The sequence below is a fragment of the Dendrobates tinctorius genome, unplaced genomic scaffold, assembly GCF_039654945.1.
Source record: "Dendrobates tinctorius isolate UK_male_01 unplaced genomic scaffold, ASM3965494v1 ptg000211l, whole genome shotgun sequence".
Lineage (NCBI taxonomy): Eukaryota > Metazoa > Chordata > Amphibia > Anura > Dendrobatidae > Dendrobates > Dendrobates tinctorius.
The window spans coordinates 3,909,659-3,937,573 of record NW_027361878.1 but is presented as its reverse complement, the minus strand read 5'-3'; the positions used below and the strand labels follow the sequence as shown (position 1 = coordinate 3,937,573).

At 44.4% G+C, this 27,915-nt stretch overlaps 1 protein-coding gene across 1 annotated transcript in view; it reads left to right on the top strand.

The window, feature by feature from the left end:
- The window catches only part of LOC141058202 (mucin-5B-like), a 240,773-nt gene that overhangs the window by 191,533 nt on the left and 21,325 nt on the right, over window positions 1-27,915 (top strand). The window contains exons 30-33 of the mRNA XM_073554349.1: window positions 16,805-16,845; window positions 20,016-20,132; window positions 22,821-22,907; window positions 25,779-25,865. Of these exons, the coding sequence (XP_073410450.1) occupies window positions 16,805-16,845; window positions 20,016-20,132; window positions 22,821-22,907; window positions 25,779-25,865 (332 nt within the window). The remainder of the gene's footprint in view (window positions 1-16,804; window positions 16,846-20,015; window positions 20,133-22,820; window positions 22,908-25,778; window positions 25,866-27,915) is intronic.

Below are 27,915 nucleotides of genomic sequence, written 5' to 3'. Positions count from 1 at the left end.
ACCTGCTCTGTGTCTCCAAGCCGTGCCCGCTTGCCCAGTGTCTCCAAGCTGTGCCTGCTTGCCCAGTGTCTCCAAGCCGTGCCTGCTTGCTCAGTGTCTCCAAGCCACGCCTGCTTGCCCAGTGTCTCCAAGCCGTGCCTGCTTGCCCAGTGTCTCCAAGCCGTGCCTGCTTGCCCAGTGTCTCCAAGCCGTGCCTGCTTGCCCAGTGTCTCCAAGCTGTGCCTGCTTGCCCAGTGTCTCCAAGCCGTGCCTGCTTGCCCAGTGTCTCCAAGCCGTGCCTGCTTGCACAGTGTCTCCAAGCCGTGCCTGCTTGCTCAGTGTCTCCAACCACCTATGACCGTCCAGCCATCATCTGTTCCCAAGTCTGCCGATGCGACCTCCCGTGCAGGATCCAAGAGGTCTAAAAAGAAGAAGCGGGCCAAGTTGCAGCCGGAGTCTGGCCTCTGCCCTGTGAAGCCTGTACTCCAGAACCCTGGGCCAGTAGGAGAGGCTGTCCCTGGCGAGAGTATTCCCTCTCCATTAAACTCTTTGACTGTTTCTCTGCCTTCAGGGTGCTTTGGTGTGCTTAAGTCGCCAGTCAGACTGAGTCAGTGTGTGGTCTCTGTCATACAGCTCCCGAAGCCGGTGTGGGCGTTGTCTCGAGGTGTCCGAGCCCTACTTGAGAACAGTCTAGTCCTGCAAGGACAATTACAGCTCCAGGTCGGAGCTTTGTATACGAAGAAGTTCATCTTCCACTTGCTGTCTGGTATGCCCATGGGTCATTCTGATCCAGAGATTCTAATACCCGTTTATATCTGGAAACCTAGCAGGACACCGTGCTTGAAACAATCAAGTGACAAGAGGTGTCTGGTTCCCTTGCGTCAGAGTCGGTCAGCAAGGTCATCTTCTTCATCTGGTCTGCTAGTCATCGAGTGAAGGGGAAGCGGTCTCAGTCTCCTCACACATCCCCAGCGACTATAACAGTGTTCTGCTCCCAAGAGCACCCCTGCCTCTTGATTGTCTTCCCCAGGATAAAGGGCTGAAGATGGATCCAGAGTGTACGCCTTCAGCTCCCCAGTGGCCTAGAGGTGAAGGTCCCAAGACAGAGCTTCACTCATCCTCTAACCAGAAAGATGTGGTCCAGTTTTTTCAGGGTAACAGGCTGAAGTGGCTCCCTGTATGTATGCCTCCAGCTTCCATTTGGCAGGTGGGTGAAGAGGTTGGAACAGTGACCTACAGATCTCCGTTTCTCACCAACCGGGAGGAGGAGGTCCAATTTTTCTGGCATGTCAGGCTAAAGTTGGACTCAGTGAAGGTGTCTTCTGTTTCTAGCTGGCCGGCTGATTTAGGGATCAAGTCTGAAGCTTCCAGGTCCCTGCCTTCTGCCAATCAGGAGGAAGAAGTCCTTGTACCCTCTGTGTTGGAAGCTGTTGGGCACCAAGAAACTTGGCACTCAGTGATTCCGGATGACACACCTACTTTGTCTCACCAGAAGGATGCCCTGTCAGCCTGGACTGTGTGTGGTCCCATACTCCTTCTTCTGGTCATTCTGGCAGGCTTGAGGAAGAGGGGCCGTAAAGGGGGGGTACTGTAACAACCCTGCTGGCATCACTGCATGGCCTCCCATCCCCCGCACACCAACTTACTTTCTGCTTCAAGCCATGCTGTGAATTCTGTCTGTTGCCAGCCCTGAGCTCCATGTGCTATGCCTCTTGTTTTCCTGCTTGCTCTCCATGTTTCCTGACTGTGTGTATGGAGGTCGGCGCCTGAACTCTCTGGTTCTTATGCAGTCAGTGTGCACCTGTGTAGTATGTCCCTGACCAATCGCTTAGAGCCCTTGACTATTTAGTTTCGCCACTCCCACTGACCTTTGCCTGTGCAAATGTCTAAACTCAGTTAGCTCCTTGCTGCTGAGCTAGCCAGGCCCTGTCCTATGTCTTGCCTTCTCTGAAGGCTCTTACTGCGTATTTCTGTGTCTTGGTACCTTGCCTAGCATTTCTCTGTCTGCCTGCCAGGAGGCAGAATATCCTGGTCCTTGTGTCTTTGTCTCTGTCTGTGCATCTGCACCCTCGCAGCTTTATCTGTGCATCTGCACCCTCGCAGCTTTATCTGTGCATCTGTACCCTCGCAGCTTTATCTGTGCATCTGCACCCTCGCAGCTTTATCTGTGCATCTGCACCCTCGCAGCTTTATCTGTGCATCTGCACCCTCGTAGCTTTATCTGTGCATCTGCACCCTTGCAGCTCTGCCTGCTCAGCTCCCTAGCCGCTCTGCCTGCTCGGCTCCCTAGCCGCTCTGCCTGCCCAGCTCCCTGGGAGCCCAGCCTACTCCGCACTCCTGCGGCTCTGCCTACTCCGCACTCCTGCGGCTCCGCCTACCTGCACCTCCTGTGTGAACAGGTCCAAACCTGTTCCTTCATATTCCACTCCTTCCTGCCTATATCCATACCTGCTCCTCCTGTGTGAACAGGTCCAAACCTGTTCTCTCATATACCACTCCTGCTAGCCCTGTGTCTCAAGCCGTCACCTACCTGCTCTGTGTCTCCAAGCCGTGCCCGCTTGCCCAATGTCTCCAAGCCGTGCCTGCTTGCCCAGTATCTCCAAGCCATGCCTGCTTGCCCAGTGTCTCCAAGCCGTGCCTGCTTGCCCAGTGTCTCCAAGCCGTGCCTGCTTGCCCAGTGTCTCCAAGCCGTGCCTGCTTGCCCAGTGTCTCCAAGCCGTGCCCGCTTGCCCAGTGTCTCCAAGCCGTGCCCGCTTGCCCAGTGTCTCCAAGCCGTGCCCGCTTGCCCAGTGTCTCCAAGCCGTGCCTGCCTGCCAGTGTACCAAGCCGTGCCTGCTTGCCCAGTGTCTCAGCCTGCCTGTTAGTCACACCTGTCCAATGACTTGTCCCCGAGTGGGATCAGCAGCCACAGCCAGACACCACCCTGGAGTGGCACCCGACAGCTATCTGCCGCACAAGCCTGACCTCACCATCAGAGGCTCCAGTGAAGACCGAGGTAGCTGTCGTAGTCACGCCCCTTCCAGGGTAGTCTGGTTTGTGGCTCAGTGGGGCCACAAACCCCCAGCTCGCGCCATTCAGCCAAGGCGCGAGCGTGACACTAGCCAATTTCTGCCTGTGACATAGCGGTGTGATATTCACTGGGCCTCACACAACAGTGTCCACAAGTGTGTTCAGAAATTCTACATCTCCCCTGTCCTATTGTGACATTTTTCACACCTGCGACATTGAGCCTGTGACATAGCGGTGTGATATTAACTGGGCCTCACACAACAGTGTCCACAAGTGTGCTCAGAAATTCTAAATCTCCCCTGTCCTATAGTGACATTTTTCACACCTGCGACATTGAGCCTGTGACATAGCGGTGTGATATTAATTGGGCCTCACACAACAGTGTCCACAAGTGTGTTCAGAAATTCTACATCTCCCCTGTCCTATAGTGACATTTTTCACAGCTGCGACATTGAGCCTGTGACATAGCGGTGTGATATTAACTGGGCCTCACACAACAGTGTCCACAAGTGTGCTCAGAAATTCTAAATCTCCCCTGTCCTATAGTGACATTTTTCACACCTGCGACATTGAGCCTGTGACATAGCAGTGTGATATTAACTGGGCCTCACACAACAGTGTCCACAAGTGTGTTCAGAAATTCTACATCTCCCCTGTCCTATAGTGACATTTTTCACAGCTGCGACATTGAGCCTGTGACATAGCGGCGTGATATTAACTGGGCCTCACACAACAGTGTCCACAAGTGTGTTCAGAAATTCTACATCTCCCCTGTGTCATGATCTGAAGTGATCTGACAGTTTTAAATCACTGGGTGAACTTTTCTTACTTTGGAAAGTTCCAAGGTGTCTTGACTGTCCCCGGTGGTGGTTTTGATATTGCACTTTAGGTTTTGTGCACTTAATCATGTATCAGGTGTTACACCCTATAAAGGTGTGCTAGAGGTGTGCAATCACTGCCTGTGATATTTGGGTTTTTGTGTTCACTCTGTTTTTGGAGAGCCTGGAGGAAGGATGGAGCTGGTGAGGAGTCCTGCGCAGCTTAGCCAGGGGGGACGTGTTGCAGCTATGGTGTCTGGACGAAGGGCTGGCATGGCGTGGTGGAGTCGCAGTGATGGTGTCAGCGGGAAGTGTCTGCATGGGCTGGTGGAGTGGCGACTATGGAGAGTGGCACTCACCATGTGGGACTTGGCCGCTGAGCTGGACTCAAGCATGCTCGACTTCGTGTCAGCAGCTGAACTCATCCTTGCGACTCTGGTTCTAAGCAGCTGCAACTGGTGTTGGACTCTGCTCCAAGGCTGCACTAAGGTGGAGGATCCTGTTATGGTGATGGATCCAGGTGGAGGAGAAGATGCACTCAGGTGGAGGGCTCTGTTGCTAGGAGCGCACGCAACAGAGCAAAGCTAAGTGTTGTTTCCCCTGTATTGTCTCTTTCCTCATGTGTGTTATTAGTGCAGTGGTGGGATTAGTCTCCGCACCGACCCATTCCCTAGTGAGGGTTTAGGGTCAGGGTGAGCAAGGGCGTTGAGGTACGCGTGCGGCGCCCGGTGCGAAACCGGCATAGGGAACGTTAGGAGTGCAGGGACACAGGCTCAGGGGAGCTCAGGAGGTCTCCAATTCCCTTTTCCCTATTGCAGGGCCCACCATTGTTAAAGTTTCCCAGGTTCCCCCCTTTATTATTTAAATGCGCCTTACTGGAGGCGGTGTTTCCAGATATTGTATGTATAACGTGTAATACCTAAATTCGCCAGGTGGAGGCGGCGTATCCACCTGCACGTTTTTATTATTTAAATGCGCCCCACTGGAGGCGGTGTATCCAGGGTCACGTGTGTTATGGGTTCGCCTTGCGACATCATCTGCGTCCTGACACACGTGATCATGACACCCTGTCTTATTGTGACATTTTTCACACCTGCGACATTGAGCCTGTGACATAGCGGTGTGATATTAACTGGGCCTCACACAACAGTGTCCACAAGTGTGTTCAGAAATTCTAAATCTCCCCTATCCTATAGTGACATTTTTCACACCTGCGACATTGAGCCTGTGACATAGCGGTGTGATATTAACTGGGCCTCACACAACAGTGTCCACAACTGTGTTCAGAAATTCTAAATCTCCCCTGTCCTATAGTGACATTTTTCACACCTGCAACATTGAGCCTGTGACATAGCGGTGTGATATTAACTGGGCCTCACACAACAGTGTCCACAAGTGTGTTCAGAAATTCTAAATCTCCCCTGTCCTATAGTGACATTTTTCACACCTGCGACATTGAGCCTGTGACATAGCGGTGTGATATTAACTGGGCCTCACACAACAGTGTCTACAAGTGTGTTCAGAAATTCTACATCTCCCCTGTCCTATAGTGACATTTTTCACACCTGTGACATTGTGCCTGTGACATAGCAGTGTGATATTAACTGGGCCTCACACAACAGTGTCCACAAGTGTGTTCAGAAATTCTACATCTCCCCTGCCCTATAGTGACATTTTTCACACCTGTGACATTGAGCCTGTGACATAGCGGTGTGATATTAACTGGGCCTCACACAATCCAACAGTGTCCACAAGTGTGTTCAGAAATTCTACGTCTCCCCTGTCCTATATACACCTTGTACCTTGTTTTACATTACTATATAGTTTGTGGGATTTTGTGTACATTTTTACCAAAAATGAGGAAGGCTGGTGGAAGAGGCCGTGGAATTGGGCGGGGGTTGCCAGCTGGTAATGATGGTGTTGGTGGTGGATCTGATGGTAGTGGCAAAAGCAAAATAGGACCGAATGCAGGAGGTGTTGAGCCTGCGTCATCGTCTGGCTCCACAAGGCCTCGAAGGCTTAGTTTTCTAGGAGTTGGCAAACCACTTTTAAAGCCAGAGCATCAGGAAAAAGTTTTGAATTACATTGCTGACTCAGCCTCCAGCTCTATCGCCTCCTCTTCTGAAGTTATAAAAAATAAAATCACCGAGTCGTCATTGGAGGCTCATGTTCATGAACCACACCTTTCCTTGTGTCCTTCACCCCAACCAAGATTGAAGGATGACGCAGGCCATACAACTGATTACTCCATGGAGCTGTTTTCACATACCATGCCTGGGTTATCAAGTGAAATGGTGAATTACCCAGGCCAAGATGAATCTGACATGGAGTGCACTGATGCACAGCCACTGATAGATGATTCTGCTGGTACATTCAGTCAGAGCACTACATTGTCCTCGCAGTGTAATGAGCCAGATACTGACCCTGATGAGACTCAGGTGCCCCTTCCCGCATACTATACCACCATACACGGTGACACAGAGGTAGGTGCACATGACATTGAAGAGGAGGTGATGGATGACCCAGTTGTTGACCCAGATTGGCATCCATTGGGGGACGAGGGTGCTGCTTCAAATAGCTCAGATGAGAAGGAGGAGCATCCACAGCAGACATCGACATCGCAACAGCTGTTATCTGGCAGGCCTGGAGCACTCCAAAGACAGGTTCCAAAAATCAAAAGAGTTGCTGGACAGCTTGTCCAGACGGTCAAAATAGCACAGCGGGCTAGGCCGCAAAATGTCTTCCAAAGTAGGAAGAGTGCAGTGTGGCACTTTTTTGAACAAAATCCTCATGATCAGGCCAAGGTTATCTGTAAGAAGTGCGCAAAGACCTTTAGCCGAGGGAAAAATCTGAAAAATTTGAATACCAGTTGCATGCTTAGACATTTAGCCACCATGCACTTGTAAGCGTGGACACAACACCAAACCTCAAGTACCACATGTGCAACTGATCACAAAGAAGGTAGTCAGCAACGCTACATTGTTTCCCCCAATGTAAGCCCAGCGGTTAGCACAGCAGCAAATGTTGAGGTGTCGTTGCAAGGCCAAAGCAGTCAGGGAATCCCACTGTTATATCAACGAAAGACTGAATCTAGGCCATCAGAAAGAACACCAACTCCATCACCATCATCAACCCTCTCTCAGTCCGCCCTGTCCACCGCTAGTTCCACCATATGCAGCTCTCAAGTCCAGCTCACCCTCCCAGAGACTATGAGTAGGTCAAGAAAGTACTCAGTCTCTCATCCGCGTACACTGGGTTTGAACGCCCACATTGCCAAACTAATCTCGTTAGAGATGATGCCCTATCGGTTGGTGGAAAGTGCAGCTTTCCGCGAACTCATGGCCTATGCAGTACCACGCTATGACCTACCCAGTCGCCACTTCTTCTCTCGCAAAGCCATCCCAGCCCTCCACCATCATGTGAAAGACCGCATTGTCCATGCACTCAAGCAGTCAGTGAGTGGAAAGGTGCACCTCACAACAGATGCATGGTCCAGTCGGCATGGCCAGGGCCGTTACGTGTCCATTACTGCGCACTGGGTTAAGGTAGGATGCAGGGTCCACAGGGGACAGCGGTGGTGGGACAGTGCTGCCTAGCCCACGGTATAGGAAACAGTTAGCTGTAGGTGTTCGACCCTCCTCCTCCAGAAGCGAAAGCTCGTCCACAGAGCGCAGTCGTATGAGCACTCCATCTGCAGCTGCCACTGTTGCACACGAGGTGCCCCCCTATCGAGCAGCTAGTGGAAAGTGTCAGCAGGCTGTGTTGCAGATGATGTGTTTGGGCGACAGACACACCGCGGAGGTGCTGGCCGAGTACTTTCAGCGACAAACTGAGTCATGGCTGGGCAGTATACATCTTGAGGCAGGCAAGGTTGTTAGTGATAATGGCCATAATTTTGTGGCAGCCATAGCCCTTTCAAAACTCAGCCACATACGTTGCTTGGCTCACACCTTGAACCTGGTGGTGCAGTGCTTCCTCAACAATTATCCGGAGTTAACAGCCCTGCTCCAGAAGGTGCGAAGACTGTGCGTGCACATCCGTCGGTCGCCTGTACACTCCATTCGTATGCAGAAGCTGCAGCGATTGCTCCACCTTCCCAACCACCGCCTCATTATCGACATTGCAACAAGGTGGAACTCTACCCTGCACATGGTTGAGCGGCTGTGCGAACAGAGGCAGGCCATAATGCATTTGTGGGAGGATACACGGCCAGGCACTTTGAGAGCTGACATGGAGTTGACAGGTGTTCAGTGGTCGAAGCTGAAAGACCTCTGTATAGTCCTTCAGTGTTTTGAGGAATGCACACGGCTGGTAAGCGCAGACGACGCCATCCTAAGCATGAGCATCCCACTTATGCGTCTGCTCATGCAAACTTTGACGCACCTTAAGGAGCAGGCGTCTGCAGCTAATGTTGACGAGGAGGAAGAGGAGGAGGGAATCCTTGATGACATTCAGACATTGTCTGCTCAGGGACCTATCCTGGACGAGGTGGAGGAAGAAGAGGAGGAGGAGGATGATGATGGGGATGATTACTTAGGGGAGGAGGATGCATCTCGTGGGGCAAGTGAAAATGTTGGCGTGGCAAGGTCTGGTACAGGGTTTGTGCGTGACTGGAGGGATGTGGATTTTCCAGAAAGTGCTCCTCCAACCAGCACTCGCAGTGCATCATTGACACCGGGAACATTGGCCCACATGTCAGATTATGCCTTGCAGATCCTAAAAAGGGACCCCCGCATTGCCAAAATGATGAACGATGACGACTACTGGTTGGCCAGCATCCTGGATCCACACTATAAAGGCAAATTACAAAACATCATGCCACAGGAGAACCTTGACCTAATATTGGCTAATAAACAAGCAACTCTGGTAAACCGGTTGGTTGAGGCATTTCCAGCACACAGCAGCGGTGATGGTTCTCACACGAGCCGTACGGGCCGGGGGCAGCTTGGCAGAGGTATTCGTGGTGCACACACCAGAAGTGGCGTTGGAGACAGGGGTTTCATGACAATGATGTGGACTGATTTTTCAAGTACCGCTCACACAACTGGTAATACTGCATCGATGGAAAGTGACAGGAGACAGCAGTTGTCAACTATGGTTACAAACTACTTTTCCTCCCATATCGATGTTCTCCCGCACAGGTCATTCCCCTTTAACTATTGGGCCGCTAAACTGGACACCTGGCCTGAATTGGCACAATATGCCTTACAAGAGCTCGCTTGCCCAGCTGCAAGTGTGCTATCGGAAAGAGTCTTCAGTGCAGCTGGATCAATCCTGACAGAAAAAAGGACCCGTCTGTCAACCCAAAATGTGGATGATCTAACCTTCATTAAAATGAACCATGCATGGGTTTCCAAGGATTTTGTCCCACCTTCCCCTGATGACACATAGGGTGACAGAAAAATGGCTTGCTTTGGTCCTCCTCTTCCTGGGACTTGAACAATTTCGCCTTTTGCATCAGCTGAATGTCCAACATCAGCATATGCCACTTTCTAAAACTCCCTAACTGTGCTGCCTCCCCCCCCATGGCCGGGGTCACCACCTAGCGCACAAAACCGTGCGAGTGCTGTTGCCCTGGACAGGTGGGTAGGCCGACTCTTGGGCGCGGGCACTGGCACAGGGTCCCTAATAGTGCAATCAAGTGTCTCTGACGATGGTGGTGCACACCCGCCGTCAGACACACCGCCATACTATGAGGGGCCCAGTGCCAGTACCGACGCCCACGAGTGGGCCCCCCTTGCTTGGGCAGGGCCCCAGCATTTGCAATCTTTACCTCTCCCTGCTCCTCCGCTGTGTAGTCTGGGCCGTCAAATCCATACTGTGCCTGACACCGTCTGAGCCTGCCTCCTGATGTATAGACATATATTTTGAATGTGTACACTATGCTATCCATACATGTTATCCGGGGATACGGTACCCTTTCTCACCTTTGTGCAATCACGTGTAATCCATACTGGGCCTGACACCGTCTGAGCCTGCCTCCTGATGTATAGACATATATTTTGAATGTGTACACTATGCTATCCATACATGTTATCCGGAGATACGGTACTCTTTCTCACCTTTGTGCAATCACGTGTAATCCATACTGGGCCTAACACCGTCTGAGCCTGCCTCCTGATCTATAGACATATATTTTGAATGTGTACACTATGCTATCCATACATGTTATCTGGGGATACGGTACCCTTTCTCACCTTTGTGCAATCACATGTAATCCATACTGGGCCTGACACCGTCTGAGCCTGCCTCCTGATGTATAGACATATATTTTGAATGTGTACACTATGCTATCCATACATGTTATCCGGGGATATGGTACCCTTTCTCACCTTTGTGCAATTACGTGTAATCCATACTGGGCCTGAGAACGGCTGGCGAGCTGTTAAGCAAGCTACAGCACCTGTGGTTTGCACACGTAAGTTTTTCATTTTTTCAGGAATGACGGTTAGGCCTAGTTCTGGAACTGTGGTTGACCTGCACTTACTGGGAAATCATCGTTCGCAGGTAATAATTGTAATCACAGATCGCCATCACTAACGTTGTTCAGCGGGTTATCTGCACCTGTAAGCGACAAATGCTGGCCTTTTCAGTGTAGCGCACATGCAGCCACGGACATGTAAGGGAATTACACACCAGTTATTGGCCAATCTCACGTGCCAGAGCCTCGCGTGTCCCTCTAGTAAGCCGGACTCGGACCGCGGGGCATGACGGAGTCTTGTTCGTTAACGGAATTAAGCTTACAATGTGTGCATCTTTTTTGTTGCTTGATGGTGGAGGTTGCCCGTGTTGAGTCAAATTACGCCGTAGGCTCCACTCCTGGTGGTGCCCTTCTGGACATTCCTTTAAGGTTCAGCTTTGCAACCATACTGCCCACGTAAAACAAACACTTTGCCTTCATGAACGCTGTTTGGAGGGTCGTGACTCGTGGGAATAACGCCGCCCAATCAGTTAACGTGCTAGAGAGATCCTTCGTTGCTCCCAAGCATGACATCACACTCCCAAGGAGGAAGGTAATGCCACTGTGGCGACCGTACTCCTGGGGGCGACACAAGTGCACTGATGCCCAGCCACTGCTCGATGAATCTGCTGGTACATTGACCCAGACCACTACATTCCCCTCGCACGCTACACGGCCTGAATCTGACCCTGATGAAACTCAGGTTACCCTTCCCATATACAGTTCCATCTTACACGGTGACAAAGAGGAAGCTGCAGATGAATCATAGAATCATAGAATCATAGAATCGTAGAGTTGGAAGGGACCTCCTGGGCCATCTGGTCCAACCCCCTGCTCAAAGCAGGATTCGCTAAATCATCCCAGTCAGATGTCTGTCCAGCCTCTGTTTGAAGACTTCCATTGAAGGAGAACTCACCACTTCTCGTGGCAGCCTGTTCCACTCATTGATCACTCTAACTGTCAAAAAGTTTTTTCTAATATCTAATCTGTGTCTCTTCCCATTCAGTTTCATCCCATTGCTTCTAGTCTTTCCTTGTGCAAATGAGAATAAAGTTGATCCTTCTACAATGTGACAGCCCTTTAGATATTTGTAGACAGCTATTAAGTCTCCTCTCAGTCTTCTCTTTTGCAAACTAAACATTCCCAAATCCTGCAACCTTTCCTCATAAGACAGGGTTTGCAGACCGGTCACCATTCTGGTCGCTCTTTTCTGAACTTGCTCCAGTTTGTTGATGTCTTTTTTAAAATGTGGTGCCCAAAACTGGACACAATATTCCAGATGAGGTCTGACCAAAGAGGAGTAGAGGGAAATAATGACTTCACGTGATCTAGACTGTATGCTTCTGTTAATACATCCTAGAATTGCATTTGCCTTTTTTGCTGCTGCATCACACTGTTGACTCATATTCAGTCTGTGATCTATTAGTATACCCAAGTCTTTTTCACATGTGCTGTCACTTAGCCCTATTCCTCCCATTCTATATATGCTTTTTTCATTTTTATTGCCCAGATGTAGTACTTTGCATTTCTCCCTGTTAAAAACCATTCTGTTAGTTGCTGCCCACTTCTCCAGTTTATTTAAATCTTTTTGAATCATCTCTCTCTCCTCTCTAGTATTAGCTATCCCTCCTAGCTTTGTGTCATCAGCAAATTTAATCAGTTTACCCTCAATTCCTTCATCTAAATCGTTGATAAAGATGTTGAACAATACAGGGCCCAGGACAGAGCCCTGTGGTACCCCACTTGAGACATTCTTCCAACTGGATGTGCAGCCATTTACGACCACTCTTTGGGTCCGATCACTAAGCCAGTTATGAATCCACCTAACAGTTGCCTTGTCCATTCCATACTTAGTCATTTTTTCAATAAGGATTGTATGAGAGACTTTGTCAAATGCTTTGCTGAAGTCAAGATATACTATATCTACAGCATTTCCTTGATCCACCCAATCAGTGATACCGTCATAGAAGGAAATTAAGTTAGTCTGACATGACTTATCAGTTACAAACCCATGCTGACTCTGTTTAATCACTTCATTCTTATCCAGGTATTGACATACATGTTGTTTAATAATTTGTTCAAAGATCTTTCCTGGTATAGAAGTCAGACTCACCGGCCTATAGTTGCCTGGGTCCACCTTCTTCCCCTTTTTGAAGATAGCAACAACATTTGCTCTTCTCCAGTCTTCTGGCACTTCTCCTGTTCTCCAAGAATTTTCAAAGATTATGGAGAGGGGTTCAAAAATTTCTTCTGCTATCTCCTTCAGTACTCTGGGGTGTAATTCACCTGGACCTGGAGACTTGAATTCATTTAGGTTAGCTAAGTGTTTCCTCACTATCTTTCTGTTTATAGATATCCTGGATTCTTCTATTCCCTTAATAGGACAGTGAATAACAGTTGATGTTGCATTTCCTTTCTGAGAGAAAACAGATGCAAAATAGGAATTTAAAAGTTCAGCCTTCTCAACATCCTGTCTTACCATTTCATCATTTTCATCCTGTAAAAATACTATAGCATCTTTGACTTTTCTTTTACTTTTGACATATCCCCAAAATCCTTTATTATTGCTTTTGACATCTCTTGCAAGCCTCAGTTCATTTTCAGCTTTAGGTAATCTGATTTGTGCCCTGCAGGTTCTGCAGACAGCATTATATTCTTCTTTAGATATGCCTCCCTCTTTCCATTTTATAAACATTTTTTTCTTCCTTTTTAGCATGTGCTTAAGTTCTGTGTTCATCCATCCTGGTTTCCTTAAATGCTTCCTATTCTTCCCTCTTTTCGGAATTGTTAACAACTGTGCATTGAGAATTTCATTTTTCAAGATTTCCCATCCTTCCTGGACATTTTTGTCTTTAAGGATATCCAGCCATTGGATCCCTCCAATTCTCTTTCTGAATCCCTTAATATCTGCCTTTCTGAAATCTAACCTTGACGTCTGAGTCTTCACAGGTCTTCCACCTCTAGTTATCCAAAATTCTAAAATAGCATGGTCGCTACCTCCTAGGGTCCCAGCCACTTTTACCTCCTCAACCATTTCCTCCCTGTTTATAAGGATTAGATCCAAGGTAGCAGTTCCCCTTGTTTTCTCCCTTACCTTTTGGAAGATAAAGTTGTCAGCAAGAGAGGATAAGAATTTCCTTGACCTGTTAGTTTTGCCTGAGAGAGATTCCCAACAAATGTCTGGATAGTTGAAATCTCCCATGACAACCATGTCATATTTTTTGGAGAACTTGGCCATCTGATGCATAAAGAGTTCATCTATATCTTCGGCTTGCACAGGCGGCCTGTAGTAAATGCCTACAATGGTGTCCTTTCCATTGTTCTGTCCTTGTATTCTTACCCAAACAGTTTCCACAGAACTCCCAGTCTCTGAAGCTTCAATCTCTGTGCAGATATACGCGTTTCGAACATACAATGCGACACCCCCTCCTCGTTTATCAAGTCTGTTTCTTGCAAATAAGTTGTATCCTTCTAGTCTTGTATTCCAATCATGTGTATTGTCCCACCAAGTTTCAGTGATTCCAATGACATCATATTTCTTTTCCTGTGTTAGTAGTTCCAATTCTCCTTGTTTGTTGCCCATGCTTTGTGCATTAGTATAGAAACATTTTAGTTTGTGATTGGTTTCTCTTTCTCCAATATTTTTATTAATTAGATTCTTTCGTCTTTGTTCTTCCTTTCCACTTCTAATAGCAGAGTTCTCAATAGCATTTGTCAGGTGTATGGCTTTTTCTGGTCTTTTGCTTCCCTTCCCATGTTGTTCTAGTTTAAAGCTCTCCTTACAAGTGTAGCAAGGCGACTTCCAAATACATGCTTTCCAGTCTTCGTAAGGTGCACCCCATCTCTAGCAAGTAGTCCATCGTATAAGTAGTTCACTCCGTGATCCAGAAATCCAAATCGTTGCTGACGGCACCATCGACGTAGCCAGTTGTTCACCTGCAGAATCTTATTCCACCTCCTTGTTCCATGGCCATCCACTGGGAGGATGGAAGAGAAGACCACCTGCGCTCCCAGTTCTTTCACTTTCTTGCCTAAGTCTTCAAAGTCTCTGCAGATGGTTTCCAGGTCGTTTCTTGCGGTGTCATTTGTCCCCACATGTAGTAGCAGGAATGGGTAGTCATCTGTAGGTCTGAAGAGTCCTGATATCCTGTCAGACACATCTTTAATTTTTGCACCTGGAAGACAGCACATTTCTCTTGTAGTTATATCCGGTCTGCAGATAGCGGCCTCTGTTCCTCTCAGCAGGGAATCCCCCATGACCACCACTCTCCGTTTCTTCTTCACAACATTTTTCTTTCTCCATCCAGGTGAAAGTGCAGGTTCGGCCCACCCGCCATCAGACACACCACCGTACTATCAGGGGCCCTGTGCCAGTGCCGTCGCCAGCGAGTGGGCCCCCCCGCTTGCTCAGGATCACAGCACTTGCAAGGTTGAAATACTGTGCAGTGAGATGGAAGATGGGGACGACGAGGAGTTCAGACTAGTACAGGGATTCCCTAGCGAGGAGACTTATTTCATTGTTTTCAAAGTTGGGACAGCAATTTTTGGGGAGCACTATACTCTGGAGAATGATAGATGGGGCCCACCATACACTGGAACATTCCAAAGGTGGACATCAGACAGTGGAGCAGCATTTACAGGGCCCATTATACACTAGAGCATTAGAAATGGGGCCCATTATGTTTGGAGCATTATTTGGGCCCATAAGACAGTGGAGCTTCATCCATGGGGACCAACATATACTGTAGCATTATGTGGAGCTCATCATATACTGTTTCAAACATTATATGGGACCAATGATTCTGTATGGAGAAATAGATGGGCCTCGTCATGAGATGAAAAAAGTGAAGTATTTTTCATTGTACTATACCGCTATTTCTCTGCCATATCGGAGCATGATGAGTTGTGGTATGTGTTAAAGGGGCGCTCTTTCGCCCTGGGCACATGAAAACCTGGAGCCAGCCCTAGACCCCCACAACTTTAGCCAAATAACCACCATTTTTCAGTGCGTAACTTGTATTATGAAGTTAATTAAGGTTGACAAGCTTAAGTAAGAAGAATTGATGCTTTTGGCATTCAAATGGGCACTGTAGGTGTGTTTCCTGTCCTCCTCTCACTGCCGACTTTAATTCCCCATTGACTTACATTGGGTTTCGTGTTTCGGTCGGACCCCGACTTTTCCCTATAGTCGGCCGATTTTGCTCGACCCTACTTTTTGAAAAGTCGGGTTTCATGAAACGAAACTCGACCCTAAAAAAGCAAAAGTCGCTCAACTCTAGCTATGAGCTATGAAACAGTTTAGCTCTTTTAGATGCCACAACCTATTGGAGGCCACTGTGTCTGTAACGTTGGTACTCCTATGCCAACCACACATGCTTCATAAAGTATTAAATATCATTGCAATTTATTCTGCCATCAATCAAAAGATTGCAAGATCAAAGAATTTGGCATTCTAACATAAATGTACACAGCAGTAAAAACATTTTTAAAAATATTTAAAATACGCTAAAGCTCAAATTTACTAACTTTTATCCATTAAAAAATAATAAAATAAGCATATTTGTTATATTACTATCAGTTCTTTAATAAAAACTCCAGAGTTGACATATGGAAATATGCATGTATCAATATTTTTTAATGTCCAAATTCATCCTGAATTGAATTTTAAGACCTAAACAACAAGTATAGTAATAGTAATCGGCTTGTATTTTTAGGGAATCTAATATAAAATGGGTTTGTTAGGGGTAGTGTAAATGTTCAGTGTTAATGTTCAGAAGTGGCAATGGAGGAGTCAATACTTTTTCATGGCCACTCTGTTCATCCATTACAGAGAAATTAGATATTGATATGAAAATGAGGCTGGAGAGCTTTCCATTTGTGAAAGCCTCTGTCGCACCAGCTATGTTCCTCACCCAGCAACACCTTCTCCTGCTTGAAAACCAAACAGCAAAAAAAAGCTCTCAAAACAGGGAAATATCTGGATTATAAGTGATATTTGAGCCTACAAATGTAATTACCAAGATTAATATATAGCTCAGTACTCAAAAATCTGATTGTAAAAATCACAATCCCTGAATAAAAATTAGAGGCTGGCAACAAATCCAAAAATCATGCAAGATTTATTAATCATGACAAAATTTATCTTTGTCTCCTGCTTGCCAGTGACAAAGACTTGGGAAGAGCTTTCCCATGCCAAAAGCACTTCAGACTCATTTACATATCCATTCAAATGCTGATTTCTGAGTAGCTAGGAATAGACTGCCTAGGTAAAGGTATTTCAGGACTTGTTTTGAAATAGCTACATGTGCATATAGTTTAGGTATTGAAATCCTCCTGAATTTCCTTTGACATACACTGAAGATTACACATAACCAATGGCTTGAAACATCTATCTATCTATCTATCTATCTATCTATCTATCTATCTATCTATCTATCTTCTGTATCTCTACCACCTTCTCCTTTTCCATATCTCAATAAACAAATGTGAAGTCTTAAAACCCATATGTAATAATGTGGTGCATTTTTCACCTCTACAGACTTACCGATTGTTTGTAATTATGAAGGCTCAAAATATGAGGTAAGATGCTTAGACAGGTTTGTCTAAAAAACTTTTTTTTTAATTATTTTGCAAGCTTTCAAGATAAAAAATATCCAACTTACTGTAGCTATAGTTGCCCACCACAAATCCAACGATGCCTCTCTAACACTACCCAAGTCTTTATTGATAGGCTGCACCTAACAGAGATGCAGTACTGGACTTGTAGTCGGTGAGTATTAAAAATCATAGAAAACTCTTAAACAATTTTTTAATTCTTTTTATGCAAATTGCCTCTTCAGAGGGGAAGAGTACTTGAACTCTATAGTGCCTCTTGTAGAAAGCACAAGCCACTATCAACATTCTAACAAGCCTTGAAATTTGACTTAGGATAAAAGCCAAATCAGAATCTCAATTTGCAGACATGGTGTTTCGGGGTATTGCCCCTCGTCAGTGCAAAGTATGAGAACTGGTTTGGCTAGGTGATAGTCTCTGGTCTGAGGTTACCCCTTAGTCCTTGAATACTTTTCATGAAATATTTATGAATCAATATCAATTATTGTAATTATTTTTTTACATTAGAATAAGGTGTCAGTATCATTGTCAGTTGCTCCTTAGTTTCTCCTTAGCAACAGATGACAACTGTGCTTTGCACCCATCACATGAGGGTGCTTCTGTATGTCTACCATGGACATATAAGGGTTGCTTTAGTTGCCTATGTTTCTTTATAAGGTTAAAAAAGGAATACCAATGTATCACCTTGACTAACCTAGCATACATTCTAGTTTATATCCTGGCCATATAGGGAGTGAATTAAATTGCCAACCTATTATTTCAGAGGCTTTTGGGAACCTTTAGGGATGGAGGATTATCTGATCACTAGGGATTTACAATTCTGCGGACAAGTGCAATTTTCTTGAACTTTATCCAAAAGAAGAGCCCTCTTCAAACCCCCCCCAAGTTTTAGACTGGATTTGGGTTTGGACCTTAAATGGAGTCTGTCAGCATGGTGTCACAGCCCAAACTATTTTTATGTACATGTATCTTTTTCATTGGCAAGTGCAGCAATACCTTCACATGCCCAATCTCTTAATCCCTTTCTCCATTAATGAGAAATCATATTTGCATTCATATGCAAATTAGGTTGCGGATCTGAAGCCTCTGTCACTTCAGTTCTATTCCCCCCTACACCTCTTCCTCCTGCTTGACTGATGACTCCTTTACCTGAAATCACACAGCACAGGGCCTGTCAGTTAAGCAGGAGGAGGCGGTGCTGGGTAGGGAATAGGGCTGGAGTGACAAAGGCTTCAGATCTACAAATACAGTCATATGTAAAAGTTTGGGCACCCCTATTAATGTTAACCTTTTTTCTCTATAACAATTTTGGTTTTTGCAACAGCTATTTCAGTTTCATATATCTAATAACTGATGGACTCAGTTATATTTCTGGATTCAAATGAGGTTTATTGTACTAACAGTAAATGTGCAATCTGCATTTAAACAAAATGTGACCGGTGCAAAAGTATGGGCACCCTTATCATTTTCTTGATTTGAACACTCCTAACTACTTTTTACTGACTTCCTGAAGCACTGAATTGGTTTTGTAACCTCATTGAGCTTTGAACTTCATAGCCAGGTGTATCAAATCATGAGAAAAGGTATTTAAGGTGGCCACTTGCAAGTAGTTCTCCTATTTGATTCTCCTATGAAGAGTGGCATCATGGGATCCTCAAAACAACTCTCAAATGATCTGAAAACAAAGATTATTCAACATAGCTTTTCAGGGGAAGGATACAAAAAGTTGTCTCAGAGATTTAACCTGTCAGTTTCCACTGTGAGGAACATAGTAAGGAAATGGAAGAACACAGGTACAGTTCTTGTTAAGCCCAGAAGTGGCAGGCCAAGAAAAATATCAGAAAGGCAGAGAAGAAGAATGGTGAGAACAGTCAAGGACAATCCACAGACCACCTCCAAAGACCTGCAGCATCATCTTGCTGCAGATGGTGTCACTGTGCATCGGTCAACAATACAGCGCACTTTGCACAAGGAGAAGCTGTATGGGAGAGTGATGCGAAAGAAGCCGTTTCTGCAAGCACGCCACAAACAGAGTCGCCTGAGGTATGCAAAAGCACATTTGGACAAGCCAGATACATTTTGGAAGAAGGTCCTGTGGACTGATGAAACAAAGATTGAGTTGTTTGGTCATACATAAAGGTGTTATGCATGCGCTGTATTGTTGACCGATGCACAGTGACACCATCTGCAGCAAGATGATGCTGCAGGTCTTTGGAGGTGGTCTGTGGATTGTCCTTGACTGTTCTCACCATTCTTCTTCTCTGCCTTTCTGATATTTTTCTTGGCCTGCCACTTCTGGGCTTAACAAGAACTGTACCTGTGTTCTTCCATTTACTTACTATGTTCCTCACAGTGGAAACTGACTGGTTAAATCTCTGAGACAACTTTTTGTATCCTTCCCCTGAAAAGCTATGTTGAATAATCTTTGTTTTCAGATCATTTGAGAGTTGTTTTGAGGATCCCATGATGCCACTCTTCATAGGAGAATCAAATAGGAGAACTACTTGCAAGTGGCCACCTTAAATACCTTTTCTCATGATTTGATACACCTGGCTATGAAGTTCAAAGCTCAATGAGGTTACAAAACCAATTTAGTGCTTCAGGAAGTCAGTAAAAAGTAGTTAGGAGTGTTCAAATCAAGAAAATGATAAGGGTGCCCATACTTTTGCACCGGTCACATTTTGTTTAAATGCAGATTGCACATTTTCTGTTAGTACAATAAACCTCATTTGAATCCAGAAAAATAACTGAGTCCATCAGTTATTAGATATATGAAACTGAAATACCTGTTGCAAAAACCAAAATTGTTATAAAGAAAAAAGGTTAACATTAATAGGGGTGCCCAAACTTTTACATATGACTGTAGCTCTTCAGCCACATTTGTATATCAAGTCAATTACTGATTTCTCTCTAACTGAGGAATGGACTGGCCATGTAAAGGAATTGCTGGACTTGTCTTTGAAAGAGTAACATGTGCATATAAATAGTTTGGGGTGTAAAATCCAGCTGACAGATTCCCATTAAGGGGTAGTGGTATAGCTAACACTTTAAATCTTTTTCTTTAAAAGCAATATATTACAAAAAGAGAGTGAATTCAAATGAAAACTTTTATGCAATATAAAATTCTTTATTTGCAGGTGGGAAGCTCTGTTCCAAACAATCCTGAGAGCTGTGAAGAATGCAAGTGCACAATGGAAAACAGTGCTGCCAAAGTAATATGCAGTCCAAAAGTGTGCCAAACTCATTGCCCAGTGGTAAGTGGTTTCTGTATAACCATGAAACATTTTTATATGCTTAGAAGATTGGGAATGAATGCAGTTTAGACCTTCTTTATGAGTAGTTCAGGTTGACCAGTATAAACGGTACCTCTAATGTTGCTCCTGAACTAGAGAGGATCTGCAAGGAAGAATGGCAGAGGATCCCCAAATCCAGGTGTGAAAAACTTGTTGCATCATTCCCAAGAAGACTCATGGCTGTACTAGCTCAAAAGGTGCTTCTACTCAATACTGAGCAAAGGGTCTGAATACTTATGACCATGTGATATTTCAGTTTTTCTTTTTTAATAAATTTACATACATTTCTACATTTCTGGTTCTTTTCAGTCAAGATGGGGTGCAGAGTGTGCATTAATGAGAAAAAAGAACTTTTTTGAATTTACCAAATGGCTGCAATGAAACAAAGAGTGAAAAATTTAAAGGGGTCTGAATACTTTCTGTACCCACTGTCGTCAGCCTGAAGGGGATACAATAGAGGCTGAAAGGAAAGGGCCAGGTTACTATATCTTAAGGGGGTTTTACACATAGCGATATCGCTAGCAATATCGCTAAAGCATCACCGATTGGGTGACGCAGCAGCGATATTGCTAGCGATATCGCTATGTGTAATACTTACCTCCGACAGGCTCCCCCGCTGTCTGTCGCTGATCGCGCGAGATCGGCCGGCTCCATTTCTCGTTGCGCTCTTCCTGCTGGGCTTCCTGCTGGCGCCGATGAGCGACGCGTGGACGCGGACGGGAGGACGTCAGGATCGCCACGTCTGAAAGGTAAGTAACGACCGCTGTATCGCTGCTGCATCGCTGTGCGATCTGCATGTGTGGCAGCTCACTAGCGACCATTTAGCGATGCACCAGCGATCCTGATCGGGTCGTATCTTGGTCGGGATCACTGGTGCAACGCTAAATGTAAAGGGGCCTTAAGTATTGAAAAATATTGCTCTTAATTAGTTAATGCATTGCATCATTCAGCACAGTGCCGTGAGGGATCCATCCTCATGTGCCCATCATCTATACCCTGGTATCATACTGGGTGAATTGATGGCAAGACATCTGCCAGCTAAGTAGTCTCTCCATATTATGCTTACACCTGATGAACCTGTAGAGCTTAGTGATATGAATGTATTTTTTGATTTATTTGTTTGATATCACTGATATAACCAAATAGGGACGGTGCAATAATGATTTATATCTCCTGTTATTATTAGTCTGATATCAATAACAACAATATACCATTGTTCATTCTACATGGTTGCTAGATTCCCCCCTTCGCCCCAACATTTAATTTTCCTCTGGCACCTCTCACTGTACCATAGTATATAAGCCAACCTTTTACGACCCACAGGGCTCTGGCTGTGTTGGTTTTTTTTCAGGGACAGGAGGGATAACCGTCGGAAATGAGTGCGCCATATTCGCAAAATATTTTAGCGCGCCAACCTCCGCTGATAGGCAGGGTACCGCAAAGGGTAAACTTGCCCAACCCCCCTTTTCTTGCCTATACCTAAGAACTAATGCACCTTATTGACTAATTAAGTGTAATATTTTTCTATACTAAGATATAGTAACAAAGCCCTTTCCTTTCAGCCACTATTGTATCCCCTTCAGGCTGACTATAACTTTTCTTATCTCCCAGCCACCTTAGGGCTTTATAGAAGTAGAAGGGACAGCTGATGGTAAGCAGGGGCGCCAGTGCGCAGGTTTTAGGGTGCCAACCTATGCTGCAAGGCAGAATCAGTCTAGCAATCCGATAGGTTCAGGCACCTCCTGGTTCCTATTTTTCCTTTTAAAATGGTGATGGTGGTCTTCTTTTTAATTATTTCATGATAAGTTAAGACTTCAATAAAAGTTATATTGTAATTTTATCAATAAGTACGTAGGTGCGTAAATTTCTGTCTACTGATATTATAGTATGTAAAACATGATGCTAAGAATACTTATTGTATATGCATGTATGCGTATTTCATAAGAATGTTAGGTGAGAAAAAATTTGCACACTCACTTGACACTCATACTACTTTTCTTTATCAATATCGGTGCAATTTTTTTTGCGCAGATGTGAGCAAGACCTTAGGCTGATCTCAGTAGATAAAGCCAACAGGTCATGGAAACTGGTCCTCCAATTGAGACTTTTGATGTCTGACTTCAACATCTAGTGGGAGATGTAAATAGGATCATACCTTGTAAATCTACAGTATCATAAAAATAGTTATTTATCATTTTGTCAGGGTTTGTTCACAATTTCACCTTTCATCTTTGCCACTGGTAAGTGGCTTTGTACTTAATACCCTACTCAATTACATCACTAACTACCGTATAAAACATTTTGGAAATGATAGGTACCCTTTATTTATTCATCACCGCCTTTCATGAGCCATTGTGTTGCTGTTCCATGTAATGTCAGATCTAAAGAAACTAATTGGGGCAAACATTGCTCTATTGCAAATTTAGCAGGTAAAAATGTGTCCAATATGATCAATCATGTTAGAGCAAGAGGAGATTGGTATGGCCTAAATGGAAGAAACCGTGAACTTGATAGTGACGCCAGGGCTGTGTATTGCATGAGATGTTTATATAATGAATGAAGATACTAAGAAACCAAGTAATGCAAAATGTGATATCATTCTTGAAAACATTTAAACATTTTTAAACATTGTTTTCCTTTTATCTTCAGGGATTTACATACAAGCAGGAACTTGGACAATGCTGTGGAAAGTGTGTACAGGCTTCCTGCCTCCTCGATGCGTCTGAGATAATGAAGGTACCGTGTATCTGAAGTTCTAGGCTTAGATATCAGTTAGAACAAAGATATACACAAGCACGATAGTCTCCATAATGTATTTTGCTTCATTCTTCTTGTGCATGTGTATGTATGTAAGAACAAACAAAAACTGGGCGTAACAGATCATATATGCACAAGGGTAAAATACTTTGCACATAGTAATGTATGGAAATAGCGTGTATGTTCTAAAGAGCTAAATGGCAGACCATTGGGGATAATAGTGAAAACCAAAAGAAGAACAATTAACATGGATAAAAAAAATAGAGATGGGACAAAATATTATAATATAAGACACCTTTGTTTAAACAACGGGTGGCAATGGTTGGCACTGTATGCAACAGAGTGCCCTCACGAATAAAAACAATAATTCAATAAGAAAAAGTGATAAAACCAAGAATATATATAGAGGTATAACAATTAATTTTTAAGGGAGACCACAGAAAAGATGTGAGATAACAAAAATAGTAACTGCTATACATAAAAACACAATAATCCTGTTAATACTACCATATATATTATATAAGAGTGACAATATTTCAGTATATGGTAGATAATTGTGCATTGCATGAGGCCTCTCCAGAAATCAATATGTGGAGTTAATAAATAGCAGAGTATTTAAGAAGAATTGTATAGGGATAGGGAATATGGATGGGCAGCAATGGTTTCCTGATGGTGATCAAGTGCGGAGCACACCCCGATGCGCGTTTCGGAACAAGTTTTACATCAGGGGCTAACTATTGCCTCCCATTGTTTAAATAGAGGTGTTTTATATTATAATATTTTGCCCCATATCTATTTTTTTGATCCATGTTCAGTGTTTTCATTTTGTTCTTTATGTGTATGTATGTATCCTGACATTGTTGGCTGATTGCAATAGATTTATTGGAAAAAGCCAGTGCATGCATTGTTATAGAGAATGGCAGCACATCACCTGTAGTATAGAGTTAGTAGAGCTTTCTCTTTTATAGGCTGCGATGTATTACTGGATTGTGCTGTATAAAGTCATCATCTTGAATATAGACCATCCGTTTGTGAAACAAAGGCAAATACAAGAAAAGGTTCTTTTTTACTTTCTTTTCACAAAAGTCTACTGAAGATGAGCAGCTGATCCAGTAACCCCTCTGCATCTGTTTAGGGGTTTTTTTTAACTGTAAATTTTTATTGAAGGTTTTCACAAAATACAAATTTTTAAAAATAAAATAAAATCGTGTGTATATGAACATATAACAAGATTTCAATTGCAACAATTTAAACCGAATACATAATAGATATGCATTAGATTATGCTTAAGATATTATTCAGAAATTCTAATTATTAGCAGAGTGGGAGACATACAAGACTAACACTAGACAAAGTGGAGAAAGTAAAAATATATGTATGGGTAGTACAAAATGAGGAGATAAATGAGTAAGTTAAAAGAGACGACTCTCAGATAGGTTTTTAGCATGTCACACACTCATACAAATTTAAAAAATATATATACGCTGTACAATGTCACTTTGCTTGAACAAAAATATTAATTTAGCATTATTTTATATTTGGATGGACTTTGTAACACATTTGGGAGGATTTTTGCATTTTTGCATTCACAACTGCGCTCTCTATTACTTAATTTATTTATTTATTTTTATTATGTTTAGCACTAGATATTGGTGTATGAACACTCAAGAGACCATAATAAAGCCTAATGGGAAATACATGAAAAGTATGTTTTGCAAAAGAAACTGACATACATAATTTCTGCCCACGCGGCAGGCATTTTTTGTTCTCCAAATATATGAAGTGAGAATAATAGGAGTATCGTAACATTGCACATTTAGGCTATGTGCCCACGTAGCGTTTTAAAACGCTCACTAAAAACCAGACTCCTTCCCAGAAATCGCGTGTTTTTTTCCGCGCTATTTCACCGCGATTTTACCGCGATTATGATCCCGATTTTACCGTGATTTTCGCGTGCTATATTCAAGCACTTTCCAAGCGATTTGAAACATCGCTTGGAAAGTGATTGACAGGTTGGTCACACTCGTCAAACATAGTGTTTGACAAGTGTGACCAAGTTTTTACTATTGAGGCCGCCTATGCGGCATCAATAGTAAAAGATAGGATGTTAAAATGCTAAAAAAAATAAAAAAATCGGGGTATATTTACCTTCCGGCGTCCCGCGCTGCCATCCCGGGCCACAGCGTTCCCAGTAATGCCTTGCGAGACCTGTGATGACGTAGTCTCGCATTGCTATAGCGATCTCGCGAGACCGCTGGAGTCACGAGAGACTACGTCATTACAGGGCCTTGCCGCAAGGCATTACTGGGAACGCTTAGGCCGGGAATGCAGCGCGGGACACCGGAAGGTAAATATACCCCAATTTTTTTATTTTTATTCTTTTTTTTAACAGGGGTATGGTACCCAGGGCCTGGAGGACAGTCTCCTCTCCTCCACACCGTGGGTACCAACCGCACATGAGATGCTTAACTTCCCGCATGGTGGGCATAGCCACATGCGGGAAGTCAGCGATTCTCATGCATTCCTATGGGTGCGGAATCGCGGCAATTCTTTGCGATTCCGCACAAAAGAATGAGCATGCTGCGATTTTTTCCGCGATGCGATTCCGCCGTGGAAAAAAGCGCAGCATTAGCACAGCATATGCGGAATGCCATAGGAATGCATGGGGGGTGTTCTGTACACGATTTTTAAACGTTTTCGCGCAGAAAATCGTGGCAAAAACGCTTAAAAATCGCTACGTGGGCACACAGCCTTAGACTATTAAGTTAGCTTACAGAACATACTACTTTTCTTCCAAGCATTCTACAATATTACTATACATTCAAAAGGATTTCTCCTTTTCTCCTTTAGGGTCAATCGGATAATAATTTACCAGAACAGTGTTGTCATAATTGTTCTCAGGATGTTTGTACCGTGAATAACACTGTGGTGATCAAGGTATGGTGGAAATACCATGACTAGAAATTGAGGGATTATTAAAGCATTCTGTATGTTGGACCTTTTACAGTTAGTAATGAGGCTTCATACTCATTACATTCCATAGGCAGGAGCACATCTAAGGAGGGGGGACTAGGGACATTTGCTAGATTACTGTATGTGACCTCTTAGTATATATGTTCCCCTTCCTGGTATGCATATCTATCCCCCATCCTGGTATATAGGTCCATTATTCTTGGCCCCATTCTTGAGTATATGTCCCCCATCCTAGGCATATCCTGGTATATAAAGTATATCCCCAATCCTGGTATATATGTCCCATTTCCTGGGCCCCATCCTGGTATATTTGTCCCTTATCCTGGGATCTATCCCGGAATATATGGCAGTCATCCTGTGTCCCTCCCTGGTATATATCCCCGATCCTGGTATACATATCCCTCATTCTGCCACTGTTCTTTAATGCACAGAAGAAAAATGATTCTACTTCCCTTCCCTCCTCACCCCCACTGTGTGACATATTCTTCTGAAGCCGGAGGCTGACTTCAATGTGCAAGCAATTGGAGTGCATGAAATCACTGCTATGCGCCCACAGTCACGTGCATGCCGACGTCAGCTGCTGGCCTCTGATTGGCCGGAAGCATGTATTTCAGCACATGGACCCCTGCACCACAATACACTTCAGCTGAATGTGCGTCCAAGGATAAATATCCAGTTAAAGTTTGTGCTGGAGTCGGCGGGCCCCTCACCCACACGGGGCATGTTGTGACCTCTGCAACTGCGATCCTTGTGCCCCTGTAGCCGATTCTTTGTGTTGGATCCAAATGACCTATCACTAATGACAGGCATCCTCTTGCCACTCATGAAGAATGAAGCTCTGCTAACATTTCAAGCATCCTTCCTTCACCAAGTTAGAGTAATCCATTTTTTTACATCTCTAAAATAGTTTTTAATGTCAGCCTGCATGATAGTTCATTGACTTTGTACTGATAGAATAAGATCAGTTATATGCATCTCCTGTTTTCAGTGCATGAAAGAATAGGTCAGTATCACCACTAACAATCTATTCTGTGATGCGCTGAAGACAGGAGCAGCAAAGTTACTGATCCTCTCCTCTTTTCAGAATCTGCTTGTTATACACCCAGGTAATAAATGGCGGCTGCTGTCAGGATGCAATAATGAAAAAGGGGCCTGCCCCGACACTGCGTGCACAACGTTGACCCTGTCAAAGTCAGTGTGCATGCAAAACACAACGGTTAGGGTTCAGAACAACTCTTGATTTTGGCAAGCAAGCGCTGTCAATTAGAGTCAGAGGAACTGCTCAGTATACAAATTGAAGAGGCGTAAAGGTGTACAGAGCTCTTAGCATAAGGAATCAAATGAGGTTTAAAAGTAAATGCAACAATTAAATATATACTGCCTTATTATTTTTTATAAAGGCTAAGTCCCCTATATAGCTTTTTAATTAGGATAACTTTCATTTTGGCGGTTACTGACTTGAAGAGTAACCACATCTGTCCTGGTCATGTGATAGACATGTAGATGCGTAGCCCTATGGCCCTTTACTAGGGACAGCGCTAATTTTATGTTCTGTAACTGTATCTGTTAAGTTTGTGTGTGTATAACCAGCAGAAAACTTGAATATTTTATGCATAAAGTAAAGCTCTCACAGACATGTATTAAATTGTGATCTCCTGATCGCTCCAGCAAATATTGGAGCAATCCGTCAAGTCACAAACTGCTGGAGACCGACAAGAGCGGCGGTGATAAAAGGCAACTCCTATTTACTTGAAAGAGACAAAACTGTAGTAAGCTGTAATACCAGGCATAGTCACCCATAACCCCTACCTGACATTCGATGTACCCAGTACGTCATGGAAGGAATGATTTCCTGACTTTGGACTTACTGGGAATGTCAGGGTGATTTTGCTTACACAGGAGCTGTGGGCACTTAATCACCGCGTCGTATTCAGCTAACATCATAGCTCTCGATGAAAAGAGTAGAACTGTACTTATCACGGCAGTTTAACCCTCTATATGCTGCAATTAATAT